Below are 15,119 nucleotides of genomic sequence, written 5' to 3'. Positions count from 1 at the left end.
CAATACTAAACGAAGAAATGTATGAATAAGCAGCATGTTGTTTTCTCCTGAAATTATTGGGAAAAAGAAGCGAGAAACTAGCTTCTGCACTGCCCTGACCACAACTGAAAGTTCCTGCCAGAGTATAATGCTTTAAAATCATGTATGGGTGCTATAACCGCAAAAACAAGAGGAATGAATTGCTTGCCCTCATTGTCAACCCTGTCCAAAACTTTGGTGGCAAACAGATGTATTGCTTTCTGCTCATGATAAGTAAATAGCATCCAAGTGAAGAAAGTTTGCCAGAATGTAATTTAACCTCAATTTAAGGGCTTCTCAATTGTTCTTTCTTTCTTTCCTTTCACATTATTTACTGCCATCCAGATTCCAGGCAGGCTAAAACCCGTTATTTACATTTTCTTCAGCTTACCACTTCTATACCCTAGCTCTGTGAGACAGAGAAAAGACAAGAGTAGAAAGGTTATTTAATTTGTTTAAATCATTAGAAAAATCACAGATCTGGGATCTTTCCTCAAAAATTCTTACCCAGAGTTAATCCTGTCGTTATAGCTGTTGCTATTCCTAGGGACAAAAAAAAAGAAATAAAATTTAATCATCAATGAAAACTGTATTCTTTTGGCTTATCTGTCATAAGGGAAAGGCTTACAATTACCCTTGGGGAGTGATAACACTTCTAGTAGGACCAATATACATTACAAGATACAGCACTCTAACCACTGATACAAGCATTATTCCTATGGCACTGGGTTTTCATACTACAGACTGTATATAACTTGAGTAACTAGGGTATGTAATTTATAAAATGCAAATAATTATTGCTTGTAACGAAACTAAGCGAGGAGGAAAAAACCTACTCCAAGATAATCGCTGGCACACAGAACTGTCTCAGCAGCTCACTGACTGGTCTGGCTGTCTTTATCACAGCCATGCTTCCATGTCACGGTGCGTGGCTGTGAGGTGTGCTGCACTCACCGCTAGAAGGTTGATGTCAAAACTGGCAACAAAAACCAATGGGTTCTGAGAGCAGAGAGTGGAAAAGGAAATAGGGAAACAGACTTTTCAAAAGGTCCACTCCAGTAACATTATTTTACTAGCTTCAGGTATTAAAAACAAAAATAAAACTTTCTATTATTGAAATACCCACCAGAAATCTTCAAGTTCTTTATGTCTTGCCCTTTTGCCACTGAAATAACAGTTTTAATAATATAAAACACTAAAATATCTCTTGGGAATTATGTATAGCAAAAGAGAACAGTGATTGTCCCACATATATTAATTAATGCTTGAAATTGGTTAAGTTTGTTTAAACAACAATCTTCACCAAAAACACTTCATTATACAATCTAGTATGACAATTTAAATTACCGTAATTAATTATATTTAAAGAAAGAGATCTTCTTCAATTCTTTGAGAAAGAACAGGGTGGGGGGAGTGTGTGTGTGTTTTCCTTTCCTGTACTTCCTTTTCCTACACTGCATTCACAGCGAATGACTGGGCCTATCATTGGTCCTTAATTTCAAGTCCCCGCCTCAGCATTTACAGTGGTTTTAGTCTACTACTTATGATCCTCGTAATAAGTGAGATACAGGGTAGAACCTGGAAAAGAATAAACTTCTTCAGTCTAGTCCCTGAAGATGTGACTTTTACCTTTACCTGTATTTGTTCCTCCAAGAGTGAACCCAGTGGCAGGTTTAGATCCAAAGAGCCCAGTCCCAAATCCACCTGAAGAAGCTGTCGTAGTTGCTGACGTTGTGGTGCTTCCAAGAGTTCCGAAATTGAGCCCCACAGAAGGGTTGCTGTTTATGAAAAACACAAAATAAAGTCTACTAAAGCCAATATTTACTTGAGGGGAAAAAAAAAAGATGAACTCTTAAGGGTTAATTATTTTTTAAAAGGAAACATATCTAATACATTGCCACAAGACCCAGAATAAATAATAAATATACCTTTATCCAACCAAGTATAAATATTTTTCTCTTCTCCGTGAAAATAAATCCAATAAAATTAGTCTTAAAAAATATAATACCAAGCTTCATGAATAATGATCTATAGCAATTAGGATTTCAGATCTTAAAGCAATCATAAGCAATCACACATATTCCGCTTTCACCAGCTTTATTTGAAATCTAACACATTTTAAAATGGCCTTGAGGAAACCATGAATGTAGATCATTTTCCTTTTGAACTACTCCAAGTAGAGTTTACATTTCCAAATTCAATTATTCATCTCCAATTACCTAAGATAAAACATACCTAGAAATAGAAAAGTTAGTTTGTCTTCACTTTGGTATTACTGTATTACTATGTTTATGGTATTGGGAGGGGCAGGGTAATTCAAATAGGTATTCTGCCATCAGAAAAAAGCAAAACAGAACTCATGTTTGGGGGCAGTAAGGGTGCAGGGGGCATATTTTGGCAAAAATTAATGTTAATGTGAAGCAAAATTAGCTTCTATCAAAATTATGTGTACCTGGGAACCAGCAGTTGGCGTAATGGTTATGTCGCTGGACTCCCACGTAGTCGACGGCGGTTCACGTCCTGGACCCGGTGGCTTAAAACTCACGCTGGGCGCGTGTGCGTGTGTGCCCAAGATCCCGAGAGGAGAATGGAGGAGAAGGGATTGCGGCGTGACCATCCCCCCTGGGGGGTGATTTCTCGCTTTCTGTCTCTATGTCTCTCTCTGTCTGTCTGGCGAGCGCACGCGCCCTACAGTGAAAAATCTCTCAAAAAAAAAAATTATGTGTACCTGTCCCTGGCCTAGGTAGAGTGGCATCTGGCTGGTGATGCTCATCTTGTATCACTCAGGGACAAAGTAAACCCTTGTTTATCCCAGCTTGGCTTCTGATCAGTGCCCTTGCCTGGTTTATGCCTTGGACACATGAAAAAAATAAATACATAAATAAATAAATAAAATTATGGGTTCATTAACAGAAACTCTTCAGAGAGCTTTTAAGAACTTTTCAAAAAGACCAGCTGATAAAAACAAGTGAACATGAACAATGTTCATAGCTTTTCAACTTTTCTTTCTTGTTTCCTTTTAGAGAGACTTTTGAGATAGGGTGTGACAGAAAGAGAAATCATTCCCCCCAGAGGGGATGGCCATGCCACAATCCCCTCTCCTCCATTCTCTTCTCTGGATCTTGGGCACGTGTGCATACATATGCGCCCCAGTATGAGTTTTAAGCCACTGGATCTAGGACTTAAACCCTGGTTGACTATGTCGGAATCCAGCAATAACAATTTCGCCATCTGCTGGTTTCTCAACTGTTCTTATTAAGATTCAGATACACAAATGTGTTATATACAGGTGGGAAAACAATCTGTGAAAATAACCGAAAAAATGTCGATAATTTGCATTTCAAAAATTATGTAGGAGGGTTAAGAGAAAACAATATGAACAACATAATGCAAGCCCATTTATTTTACAGACTTATTACTTCTCTCTCTCTCCTCCATAAAGACATAATCACCATGAGAACCTAATGCCATTTTAAAAATCTTAAAAACTCTGGGATGTTTCAACTTAAGGGGAAGAAAACAGTGTGGTAGCTGGGTTCCAGCACCAGCTCCCACACGTGCTGCTATTTATGTGAAAATATTAGGTCACTGGAAAAGTTGTGACGTTTTTCAATGCAAAAGTGAATCATGGCTTTTCTGATGACCCAGTATATAACCTTTTAAACCTCTATTTACTCATCTGCAAAAATAGGTATTCATTCACCAGGGTTTTTAAAATAAGGGTTAAGTGATTATATAGGGCAAATGACTTCAATAAATGTTATTACTGTTACCAGTAAGAATACTTGTAAATTCAACTAATCACACGTACACAGCACTATGCCAGAAATAGCAAGCAAGTACAAAGTTTACTAAAATAATCCCTATTCAAAGACTATGTTGTTGTTTTCTAGGATAAAATAACATGAATAAATGTAATCCAAGCCAGAATAACTCTCCTAGTTACTTGAGTCCAGACATCATCAACTCCACGGTGAGCCCATCTGCCAGATGCCAAAGGCCTAGTGGGAGGGGACTGCTGTGACCCTAGCAGTATCACAGAAATGAAGAACTTAGAGCTTACTCAGGAAGTAGAACTTGAGATGGGTCATCAACGCACAGCAGGAAAAGAGAGAGGGCATGCCCTAACTGTGTCTTAGTTTATCCCTGATTTAAGGAATGTGTGTGAGGTTCATAAAGGGCACCGGGAGGCAGAAGAGGGCTGCAAGGTCTCACTGACAAATACAGTATAGATCTTTAAAGATGGAATTGCTTAAAAAATTTTTTTGGGATGTTTTTGCTATAGGGAGCGTGCGCTTGCCAGAAAGAGAGAGAGAGAGAGAGAGAAAGACAGAAAATGAGCAGGCACCCCCCCTCCCCCCCGGGGATGGCCACATCGCAATCCCGCAATCTCTTTTCTCTTTTCCTCTATTCTCCTGTCGGGATCTTGGGCATGCACGTACATGCGTCCGGCATGAGTTTAAGCCACTGGGTCTGGGACTCAAACCACACTTTACTACATGGGAGTCCAGTGACATAGCCATTACACCAACTGCTGGTCCTGAGAATTGCTTAAATTTAAATTAAGAAGTAATTTTAAGATGGACAGCCACACAATACGATAGTTAAGTACTGTGCACTAAGAAGCAGATACCACGCAGTCAACTGAAGTTCGAATCTCAGCCACGCAAGTAGCTTGGAAAAACAGGCGGAACATAAGCATGCCCCAAATCATGATGGAAAGGACAAAGAGAGGAAAAGGGCTTGTGACATTACCACACTCCATTGGAGAGTGCTTTCTTTCTGTTCTTTCTACTGAGCACACATACACTCTGACAATAAGAAAATAATACATACATACACACATATATATACACATATTATATATATAATATATATAAAAGATATTTTAAGAAATATTAGCTACAACTAAAACTAAGCAAATTTTTTAAAACTATCAAAACCCAAACTAAGGAATAGTTAAAAGGGAGAGAGTGTAGTATGTAATGGCTCTATGTCCAGACAACACAGTAGTAAATTTAGAGAGAGACAGCATATGCAAAAACATTTGGCTGGTGTAGTCTGATAGTACTGTTATTTTTTCACTGTTATGTGTATAATGTGGGGAAGAATACATTAGTATTTTGGGACTGTTTTAAAAAGTCAAAACATTATGCCAAATTTTGAACACATCTAAGTAGGAAATGGTTATTATGCTCCCTTATATTCCAAACAAATCAGTGATCCCGTTTTCTTCACTACTATTCCAGAAACAAGATGAACCGTAACAGTGTGTTTTTAAACAATGAATTTAAAATCATTAAAATTTCTTGGCAACCTAAGATAACTGAAGACACACATAACTACAGTTGAAAATATTACCAAAGAAATACATCACACTGAAACTTCCTTACTCTACCAGAGAGGGAAAAGAGAAACTTCTCTGTGGCAGAGAAACTTATTTAAGAAAAAAGCTACTCTCAACCCGACCATTTGAAAGGATGTGCTGTAGAAAAACGAAGTTGACTCCATCAGCTCAAGAATGTTATTTTAACTCTCCAGCTTGCCTTACTGTGCATTTGGGAGATAACATAATAATTAACATTTACTGAGCACTTAGCAAGTGCCAGACAGGATGTTAGAATACTTTACATGCTCATTCAGCAATTGTGAGGTTCATCCCTTTTCCCAGCTATGAGGACGGAGGCTCGGCAAGTAGCCTAACCATGATGATTTGTCAAGAGACCAAGTCTTCTGGCAGCACTAGGAGTAGTCAGACCTCCAACTAGCACTCCAACTGACATATTAAACAGTCTCTCTTTTCATTAATTTATCCAAATATTTCTAAAACTTGAGTAAAATTTTCTAGTTTAAAACTAAGAATTCACTCAGTCCTTAAGCAAGTATTTATAAGCTCCTTTTCTATGCCAGGCAGCCCTAGGAGCTGAGGATGGAGTGGTAAATAGGACTCAGACCTTGTTCTCAGCAAGTCTGTAGTCAATGACAGTTTTAAGTACTAATTCTTTAATTCGATGAATATGTACTGAGCTCCAGGCACTGCATCTACTAAGAGACAATATGAAAAAGACTCTGCCATCATGGAGCTTACATTCTAGTGTAAGGATCAGACAACAAGCAAGTAAATAGTAACTACAGTGAACTTTGTACAACTGTGATAACTGCTTTAAGTGCAAGGTACTGTGAGAACAGTAATGTTTGCTGGACTGACAGATCAGAAAAAGACCTCTGGGGAAGACACTATTTGAGTCCTAAAGTAAAGCAGGCATTTCAAGAGAGAAATAGATATTAGACAGGTACAGAGTAGGAAGAGGTAGGGCATTCCAAGCAGAGAACTGTCCTAAACTGGGAAGGAGTTTGCCAAGCTCCTCTAGGGAACTCAGAAAAGGGTATGTTGCTACAGTAGTGTTTTTCAAAATAAGATAGGGACATTAGGAATATAAACTTAGGGCCAGTAGATGGTGGTGGTCAAGGTGCTGGATTCCACAGGGCAGATTCCATGGTTAACAGTCCTGGTCTCCGTGGCTTGAAAAAAACACCAGGCACATGTGTGTGCATGCTCAAAATCCCAAGGGGAGAATGGAGAACAGACTATGTGACAGCCCCCCCCCCCAGTGACTTCTCATTTTCTTTCTCTCTCTCCAGGCAGTACATGTGCCCTATGGCAAAAAGCTAAAAAATATATATAAAATTAATCTAGCAAGTCATAAACTACATTTTCAAAAGTGAAATGTAACAAAACAAGAAATATCAAAGCACTTCCCATTCAGTATCTTTCTTTGAAACTTTGTTTCAATTATTTATTTGTGTGCATGTATTAGGGTGGTACTGTAAATGCAATTTTTTTTACAGTGGTCCTGGATCATTGAAAGAAGGACAAGTTGTGTTCAAGATGAATCTAGAAAGGTTTCAGGTGACTCTAGGCCTTGAACATGGTAAGGTTTCTTTTTTAAACTTCTTTCTAAAAATAGTGGAAAATAATGGCAAGGGGAGCAATAGGAATTTTTTTTAAATCACTCTAGCTACAATGTGGCAAAAAAGATTGATGTGAAAACACATTTTGAGACAGCAATTGGAATTCCATTAAGCTAATCTATGCAGGAAAATAATACATACATACACACATATATATACACATATTATATATATAATATATATAAAAGATATTTTAAGAAATATTAGCTACAACTAAAACTAAGCAAATTTTTTAAAACTATCAAAACCCAAACTAAGGAATAGTTAAAAGGGAGAGAGTGTAGTATGTAATGGCTCTATGTCCAGACAACACAGTAGTAAATTTAGAGAGAGACAGCATATGCAAAAACATTTGGCTGGTGTAGTCTGATAGTACTGTTATTTTTTCACTGTTATGTGTATAATGTGGGGAAGAATACATTAGTATTTTGGGACTGTTTTAAAAAGTCAAAACATTATGCCAAATTTTGAACACATCTAAGTAGGAAATGGTTATTATGCTCCCTTATATTCCAAACAAATCAGTGATCCCGTTTTCTTCACTACTATTCCAGAAACAAGATGAACCGTAACAGTGTGTTTTTAAACAATGAATTTAAAATCATTAAAATTTCTTGGCAACCTAAGATAACTGAAGACACACATAACTACAGTTGAAAATATTACCAAAGAAATACATCACACTGAAACTTCCTTACTCTACCAGAGAGGGAAAAGAGAAACTTCTCTGTGGCAGAGAAACTTATTTAAGAAAAAAGCTACTCTCAACCCGACCATTTGAAAGGATGTGCTGTAGAAAAACGAAGTTGACTCCATCAGCTCAAGAATGTTATTTTAACTCTCCAGCTTGCCTTACTGTGCATTTGGGAGATAACATAATAATTAACATTTACTGAGCACTTAGCAAGTGCCAGACAGGATGTTAGAATACTTTACATGCTCATTCAGCAATTGTGAGGTTCATCCCTTTTCCCAGCTATGAGGACGGAGGCTCGGCAAGTAGCCTAACCATGATGATTTGTCAAGAGACCAAGTCTTCTGGCAGCACTAGGAGTAGTCAGACCTCCAACTAGCACTCCAACTGACATATTAAACAGTCTCTCTTTTCATTAATTTATCCAAATATTTCTAAAACTTGAGTAAAATTTTCTAGTTTAAAACTAAGAATTCACTCAGTCCTTAAGCAAGTATTTATAAGCTCCTTTTCTATGCCAGGCAGCCCTAGGAGCTGAGGATGGAGTGGTAAATAGGACTCAGACCTTGTTCTCAGCAAGTCTGTAGTCAATGACAGTTTTAAGTACTAATTCTTTAATTCGATGAATATGTACTGAGCTCCAGGCACTGCATCTACTAAGAGACAATATGAAAAAGACTCTGCCATCATGGAGCTTACATTCTAGTGTAAGGATCAGACAACAAGCAAGTAAATAGTAACTACAGTGAACTTTGTACAACTGTGATAACTGCTTTAAGTGCAAGGTACTGTGAGAACAGTAATGTTTGCTGGACTGACAGATCAGAAAAAGACCTCTGGGGAAGACACTATTTGAGTCCTAAAGTAAAGCAGGCATTTCAAGAGAGAAATAGATATTAGACAGGTACAGAGTAGGAAGAGGTAGGGCATTCCAAGCAGAGAACTGTCCTAAACTGGGAAGGAGTTTGCCAAGCTCCTCTAGGGAACTCAGAAAAGGGTATGTTGCTACAGTAGTGTTTTTCAAAATAAGATAGGGACATTAGGAATATAAACTTAGGGCCAGTAGATGGTGGTGGTCAAGGTGCTGGATTCCACAGGGCAGATTCCATGGTTAACAGTCCTGGTCTCCGTGGCTTGAAAAAAACACCAGGCACATGTGTGTGCATGCTCAAAATCCCAAGGGGAGAATGGAGAACAGACTATGTGACAGCCCCCCCCCCCAGTGACTTCTCATTTTCTTTCTCTCTCTCCAGGCAGTACATGTGCCCTATGGCAAAAAGCTAAAAAATATATATAAAATTAATCTAGCAAGTCATAAACTACATTTTCAAAAGTGAAATGTAACAAAACAAGAAATATCAAAGCACTTCCCATTCAGTATCTTTCTTTGAAACTTTGTTTCAATTATTTATTTGTGTGCATGTATTAGGGTGGTACTGTAAATGCAATTTTTTTTACAGTGGTCCTGGATCATTGAAAGAAGGACAAGTTGTGTTCAAGATGAATCTAGAAAGGTTTCAGGTGACTCTAGGCCTTGAACATGGTAAGGTTTCTTTTTTAAACTTCTTTCTAAAAATAGTGGAAAATAATGGCAAGGGGAGCAATAGGAATTTTTTTTAAATCACTCCAGCTACAATGTGGCAAAAAAGATTGATGTGAAAACACATTTTGAGACAGCAATTGGAATTCCATTAAGCTAATCTATGCAGGAGTTGACGGAGAAGTTTCACTGAGTGAAAACCTGACAGAAATCCTAAGTATTTCCATAAGCATGAAAGCATCAGAAAGCAGGGACCTTAATTTATCTTATCACCCTAAACAGAGCCTAGAGCATAAGACTTTAACCAATAAATACATTCCATGAGTGACAAAGGCTTAGAGCAGGGCTGTAGAACTGGAAATGAAGTCAAGTGGATATTGCAGAGCAAAATGATCAGAACTTGCCATGAAATCTTTTGAGTTTAAGAGAAAAAGAAGTATGGAAAACATTCCCAGATTTTGGATTTATTTATCGCCGCATGTGCCGGTCCCTTCTCCTTCTCTTCTCTAAATACAGATAATGCTAGATGTATTTTTACCTTTTTAACCTACAAACATATCCTTTATGCTTCAGAAGGTACTTCGTTGACAGCGTGCACAACTTTAAAAACACTGCTACCTTTACCTTCTAGAACTGGGTTCTAAAGACGAACATGATCTCTTGCCATTTCAACCTTCTTTCTGAACCTCTGCTAGAATAGTTCTGTCTCCACCTGAATTAGTAGTTGCACAAAAACTATGCTAAACACATTCTGCAATTTAAGATCATGTGATTCTCATCACAACAAAACATTCTTACTTCCCATAGCGCATAAAATTACCACCAATAAATGCTGTAAAAAGAATTTTTAACAAATCATGAAAGCACTGTAATGTCCACCGTAAAACTTCAGTGGAATCTGAATTACCAGGGAAATACTATAAACGGTTTTCAGGTTTTTCTATCAATTGTTCCTTTCTAAAACTCACAATAAGCTATTATTTCATTCGTTCGTTCCATATCTACTCTCTATGCTTAAGACTGATTCATGGCGAAGGCTCGGGAGTGAACCCCAGACCTTTTCACCCGGCCAGATCCCACTTGGTAGGAGCATGCCTGAACCATCCGTGGATTCTTGAGACCTCACAGCACAGATGCCATCCGCGCTCCTCCCCGCCAGGCCCGGGAATGGCCACAAACCCGAGGCCCAAGACGCGGGCGGCTCGGCGAGTGCCCTGCCCAAGCCCACAGAAAGGGAGCCAGAGGGAAGAAAGCGGGTGACAGCACCAGGGAGCCTCCGAGGGAAGCACCTGGCTCCGCAAGGCGAGGAAATGGAGTTACCTAGATGCTCCTGTCCCGAAGGAGAAACCGCCGCCTGTGCCGGTCCCGCCGGCGGCCATGGTGGTGGAGCCCAGGGTCCCGGACCCGAAGGAGAACCCGGTGGACATGGCTGCCAGAAGCTCGATGCCGCCAGCAAACTCAAAGGGGTATGGGACGCTCCTCTTGCCTCACAGCCGAGGCGGGCCTGGGAGCATTGCTCCTGCCCAGTCCGGGCCTGGCGGGAACTGCAAGCACCAGCGGCGGCGAGAACCGAAGGGGGCGGAGCGACTAGCGGAAGCACGCACGACGCCCGGCGCGCGCACGCAGATCGTCGGAAGCGCGCCCGCCGCGCAGAGACTCCTGGGACAGGCCTGGTGTTGACGCCCAGCCACCTCTCTTAAAGGGGTAGCGGCCCAGAGTTTGGGGACCAGTAGATGGAGAAATAGCTACATTGTTGGACTTCCACGTGGTTGAACGCAGTTCGAGTCACAGACCCGGCGGCCTAAACTCGCTCAGGGGGCCTGTGCGTGAGTGCGTGCCCAAAATTCAGAGAGAAGAATGGAGGAGAAGGGATTGTAGAATGGCCATCCCCCCTGGAGGGTGATTTCTCGCTTTCTATCTCTGTCTCTGTGTCTCTGGCTAGCGCACGCACCTTATAGCAAAAAGCTCTCAAAAAAAAAAAATAGCACATACGTAACAAAACCATTTTTTCTCTTCTTAGTTCTTCTATGTTGGCATCTGTGCTAACGCAATCCTGCCAAAAAGGTTGCTCAGAATCGTGCAATCGGCGAGATCCCTGATGTGTATAGCTAAACTCCCAGCACAGAAAAGGAGGCGGCTACTGGCTTTTGTTGGCTGCTGCGGGTCCCTGAGAAGGAAGGCGAGTCAGAAATCCAAAAGTCGGTCTTCGGTGTCATGACGTGACGCCAGCGCCTTCAGCATGCAGGGAGCCCATTTGGCGCAGTCCTGGCCAGCCTAATGACACGGATGGGGAGCGGGATTCAGAAGCACTTTAGAGACATGGGTAGGTGGCCCCGGTCGAGGTCGGTCGAGGTCTCCTAGCAGGTAACTCAAGTCAGCAAATAGAATCTGCGTGTCCTAGGAGCTCAGGACCTAAAGCCAAGGGGTTGGGGTTCTGCGACTGCTTAGGCCTTGCGGTCCATCACTTTGTGCTAGTACTATAGGAACTGTGCCTCCAGAACTGTGAGGACAGTTTATTTTTATAGCCACTCCAGAATGTGGTATTTTGTTAGAGCAACCCAAGTGCACCAAACCATCTCTGGATAATTAAAAATAAATAGCACTTTGGGACCAGCAGGTGGCATAGTAGTTAAGGCTCTGGACTCCCACATGACCAATTGCAGTTTGAGTCCAGGACAACAGCTTGAAACTCAGACTGATGGCATGTGCACCCTGAGAAGAGAATGGAAGAGAAGGGATTGTGCTGTGGCCTTTCCCCTGGGATGGTGATTTCTTACTTTCTCTCTGTCTCTCCCTCAAGCACACGTGCCCTATAGCAAAAATCTACTCCCCTCCCCCCCCAAAAACACACACACACAAATTTAAATATCATGGCAGTCCCAACGGGAGTGATAAAACAAAAAGAGAAGGACCTGCAGGTGGCATGGTGAATAAGGCACTGGACTCCCACATAGCCAAGAACGGTTTGAGTCCTGGACCTGGTAGTTTGCTTTCTAATTGTCTCTTTCTCTCTCTGGTGAGTACATGTGCCAGATAGCAAATTTTAAAATAACAAAATAAATTATTCTTTAAAAAAAAAAAGAGAGAGAGAAAAGAGACATAGGTATTTGAACTATGATATAAAGAAAATATTCAGTTACTGAGCAAGAGGAGAAAAAGAAAATTGCGGGTTTTAAAGCTTCAGTGACCTAGAGGAGCTATTGTCAGTGATGGCTATAGGATTGTCAATTAGACAATAAAATCTAGGGTACATCCTCTGACTAGGGGGAAAAAAAAGGTGAGGGGCCAACCGGTTGCATAATGATTATATCACTAGACTCCCATATAGTCAACCGTGGCTCAAGTCCCAGACCTGATGGCTTAAATTCACGCCAGGAGTGTGTGCATGCATGTCCAAGAACCCAAGAACCCAAGAAGAGAATGGAGGAGAAGAGATTGTGGTGTGGCCATCTCCCCAGGGGGTGATTTCTTGCTTTCTGTCTCTCTGTTTCTCTCTTTCTGGCAAGCACATGTGCCATATAGCAAAAATCTCTCCAAAAAAAAAGAAAAGAAAAGAAAAGAAAGATTGCTGGAAGGAAGGAAAGAGCATGTAAAAACATAGTAGAGACTAAAATAAGATGTTCTTAGTAGGGAGAACTGAGTGTGGCATATATGGGAACTCCAATAATTCTGTAAGTCCATAGCTTTTAAAGTTAAACATTTATAAAAGAAAGAAAATAAAGGAGCTGGTAGGTGGCATAGTGGTTAGGGGCCCTGGACTCCCACATGGCTGATCACAGTTCGAGTCCTGGACCTGGTGACTTGCTTTCTCACTTTTCTTTCTCTCGCTCTGTCCCTCTCTGATCAAATAAAATAAATAAATAAATGAATAAAGCAATTTTAAAAGAAAAAAAGAAAGAGAGAGAGAGAGAGAAAAGAAGGAAGGAAATTTGACCTAGAGATAAAAGTTTTGGTTTGGGTGAGAGCCATTCGAATCAACAAACTGTTCTTTCAACTGTATAAAAATTTTAGCATGGCATTTCTGCCTCCAATCTGAACAAAGAAGTTTAAGTTACATTATAATAACAAATCCCAAAATTCCACAGGGAAGAATGCTTCAGAGACAGAGACCAGGATCATAGACAAAAAGTATTACAATCTACCATGTGCCTCCACATCCCCCACATGTTCAAACTGGAACTTAAAGACCTCTTTTCATCGCCTATGCCTGCTGTTTTTATATTAGCAAAAAGAAGTGAAAAGATGGGGGCCCAGTGGCGGAACAGTGGGAAAGCCTGACACTGCGATACTGACTCACATGGGAAAGCTCTGAGTTCCCATCCGGAGAACTCCCTGAGGACACCAGGCACATGTGCCTGCTCACGATTCGGGCTGGCTGACGCTGGGGTACATCACAGCAGCAAGACTCTGCTGCAAATTCTCTCTCTTTCATGAAAGAAATAAATTAACAAAGTTCATTTTTTTTTAAAGAATTATTTTAGGGACCACCATTTAGCATAATGGCTATTTCGCTAGACGCCCCGTGTACTCTACCATGGTTTGAGTCCTGGACCCTGTGACATTACTCACACTGGGCATATGTGTGTGTGTGCCCAAGATCCCGAGAGGAGAAGGGATTGCAGCATGGCCACCCCCCCCCCCTGGGGGGGGTGATTTCTTGCTTTCTGTCTCTCTGGCAAGCACACGTGCCCTAGAGCAAAAATCTCTCCCCCCCCCAAAAAAAAAGAATTATTAAATTTAATTAATTAATTAATTAATTTGTGTGTGAGACTTAGAGGGTAAAGTGAGAAAGCACACTGCCAGGTCTGGGACTTGAATCGCAGTCAGCCATGTGGGAATCTGCTGGCCCCAAATGAACAAACTTTTAAAAAACAAAGAGCATTCCAAAACTTTAAAGAAAGTGATTTTAATATACCTAACTATCTGATTAGTCAACTGAAAACTTGAGTTGAATGACCATAACCTGAGTATCATGCCTGCTTGAAATAAGCCTAAAGCCTGTCTAGCCAGGCAAAACAATGGAGCCCCAGAATTTGGCCTAACCTTCCTTCCCTAGCCCAGTGAGAGTGACAAATTCTATTCCACAGGATCTTCTGAATATTACTCTTTTTGACATTGTGGAATGTGAACCGTATGTGAGTTCTATGTGAATTACTACTTTCCAGGGATGAAACAAGGGCTTCATTCAGGTACTAATTCTATAGCAAACTCCTGTGTAACCTAGCTTCTTCTCTCTCTTTTTAAAAAATTGTCACAGGGTCATGTGTTTGCCAGAGAGAGAGAACGTGTAAAAGCACCTCTCATGGAGGATGATCAGGCCACACTCCCTTCTTGGTCTCTCTCCTCTTTGGAATTTTGGGCACGCACACACATTTGCCTACCACATTTTTTTAAGCTGCTGAGTCCAGGTCTCAAACCAACCAGTTGGCCAAGGAGGATCAAGCTGCCAGTTAGTCATGTCCAAATGGCCTCCCCTTGCTTCTTATATTGTGAGAATTCTGTTAAGAAACTTCATCTTTTGGGGCTATCAAGTGGTGTCATGGTTGAGGTGCTGGACTCCCACATGGCCAATTGTGATTCAATTCCTGAACCTGAAGGCTTGCTTTCTCATTTTCCCTCTCTCTTTCTCTCTGATGAGCACATGTGCATGTAGCAAAATAAAAAATAATGATGATGAGTAAAAGTAAATAAATAATTCTGAAAAAATAAGAAACTCCATCTTTCACTGATTTGTTAACTGTATACTGACATTATTAATGTCATAATAAACTGAATCATGTGAAAGACAATAGTACTGTAAAAAAAATTTCTCATTTGGGGACTAGCAGATAGTGTAACAGTTACGTCACTGAACTCCCATGTAATCGACTGCAGTTTAAGTCCTGGACCTGGCAA

The 15,119-nt window shown here is 40.6% G+C and overlaps 1 protein-coding gene and 1 non-coding gene across 4 annotated transcripts in view; one reads left to right on the top strand and one right to left on the bottom strand.

Annotated features, from left to right (window-relative positions):
- NUP58 (nucleoporin 58) overlaps positions 1-10,820 on the bottom strand; it is a 78,296-nt gene extending 67,476 nt beyond the window's left edge. For 2 of the 3 annotated variants that reach the window (XM_027776161.1, XM_014592008.2), the window contains exons 1-3: positions 10,545-10,820; positions 1,648-1,796; positions 526-561 (exon numbers count right to left, since the gene is read on the bottom strand). In XM_027776161.1, the coding sequence (XP_027631962.1) occupies positions 526-561; positions 1,648-1,796; positions 10,545-10,651 (292 nt within the window). In that variant the 5' untranslated portion in view covers positions 10,652-10,820. The remainder of the gene's footprint in view (positions 1-525; positions 562-1,647; positions 1,797-10,544) is intronic. The other variant, XM_006159531.3, reaches the window with a different exon arrangement.
- On the top strand, positions 2,748-2,882 carry LOC114009835 (small nucleolar RNA SNORA48). The gene has a single exon (XR_003551233.1). It is a non-coding gene; the product is annotated as a small nucleolar RNA SNORA48 (small nucleolar RNA).
- Positions 10,821-15,119: the final 4,299 nt, after the last annotated feature.

The sequence above is a fragment of the Tupaia chinensis genome, unplaced genomic scaffold (genome assembly GCF_000334495.1).
Source record: "Tupaia chinensis unplaced genomic scaffold, TupChi_1.0 Scaffold000634_1, whole genome shotgun sequence".
Classification (NCBI taxonomy): Eukaryota; Metazoa; Chordata; class Mammalia; order Scandentia; family Tupaiidae; genus Tupaia; species Tupaia belangeri.
This window is presented reverse-complemented; position numbering and strand designations above follow the sequence as displayed.